General features: G+C 35.5%; 1 protein-coding gene across 1 annotated transcript; it reads right to left on the bottom strand.

Moving 5' to 3' along the window:
* Nucleotides 1–293: 293 nt before the first annotated feature.
* Nucleotides 294–1076, bottom strand: LOC100633573 (deoxyribodipyrimidine photo-lyase-like; the record flags this gene model as incomplete). The annotated part of the gene is made up of 3 exons (XM_003390825.3): nucleotides 294–598; nucleotides 646–804; nucleotides 891–1076. Coding segments are annotated over 3 exons (465 nt in total), but the record flags the coding sequence as incomplete, so codon positions are not given.
* Nucleotides 1077–1155: the final 79 nt, after the last annotated feature.

Genomic DNA, 1155 nt, shown 5'->3' with positions numbered 1-1155 from the left:
TTCGGCTATTCAAAGGATCTATGGAGCAATAGTACCTGAAACCGAGTTTTTTCTGTTTGTATTACATGCATCAACTGGGCCTAGTTGGGGTCTTTTTGTTGGAATAGCCGTAGCTATCCACATCTGCCTTTTGAAATGCTGTGGGGCTCCATCACAGTTAAACCCACAAGAAAAGCCATCAGCTAACTTTAATAATGCGGCTGATCCTGTTTATACTATTGAAACTATAGCCTCAACTAATGCAAGGACATATTATAGTGCTCCTAAAGAAAGCGAAGTCTCTTTACTTTATAGTGTTGACACTGGAACAGAATGAAGTTAAATAAATTAATGCAGATCTAATGTTGTTTTTGATTACATGTATTGATAAGAATCTGAATTTTGTGAAAATGATGCATATGATTGCATGCATTTTGCCACCTTAAGATTAATGGGTAGAGTATAGTACTCCTCCCCTTTAATATGGATATATGTAGATCTAATGTTGTTTTTGATTACATGTATTACATGTATTACATGTCCCAGGAGTAACCCATGAGACTTCACTGACTGTCATATCAATTTCAAGGCTCTCCTTTGCTTTAATCCAATTAGTTGACTAGTAAAGCAATACTCATACACCTCCCAATATCATAAGGTCCTTACTTTCATTGTTAGCTTAGAGTTATGAGTATGGACAGTAACAGGAGGGAACTCTGTTAGGAATTCTGGCAGAAACTTGTGTATTTTATTACGGATGGTCCTAGCAGCATATTCCTGTTTATCAGATGCCAGCCATACTGGCACTATGTTGTGTGCATCCACCTATTAGGTAGTTAATAAAAACTTTAGTTACAAATAACAACATACTTTAATAGCTTACACAAATCACAGTAACACATACACTGTACCTGGACTAATGGTACTTTAATTTTATCCAGTTCAGCCCCAGTTTCCTTTACCCATCCAAGAGGAACTCTCAATGGAGAGAAGTCACACACAACAACTGAGACACTTTCCTTAGCAATGAATGGAGGAAGACAGGATTGGGCTTTACCAAGTAGTAAATGAAATGGTATCTTAAGTTTCAGTAATTCCTAATAAAATTTTAAAATGAATTTATCATAAATCACGTGTTTGAATTATGAATTAAATATAATAGTTTGTCAATGACTA

This window comes from Amphimedon queenslandica, unplaced genomic scaffold (assembly GCF_000090795.2).
Source record: "Amphimedon queenslandica unplaced genomic scaffold, v1.1 AMPQUscaffold_11715, whole genome shotgun sequence".
Classification (NCBI taxonomy): Eukaryota; Metazoa; Porifera; class Demospongiae; order Haplosclerida; family Niphatidae; genus Amphimedon; species Amphimedon queenslandica.
The sequence above is the reverse complement of the archived record's forward strand: the minus strand, read 5'-3'. Positions and strand labels throughout refer to the sequence as shown.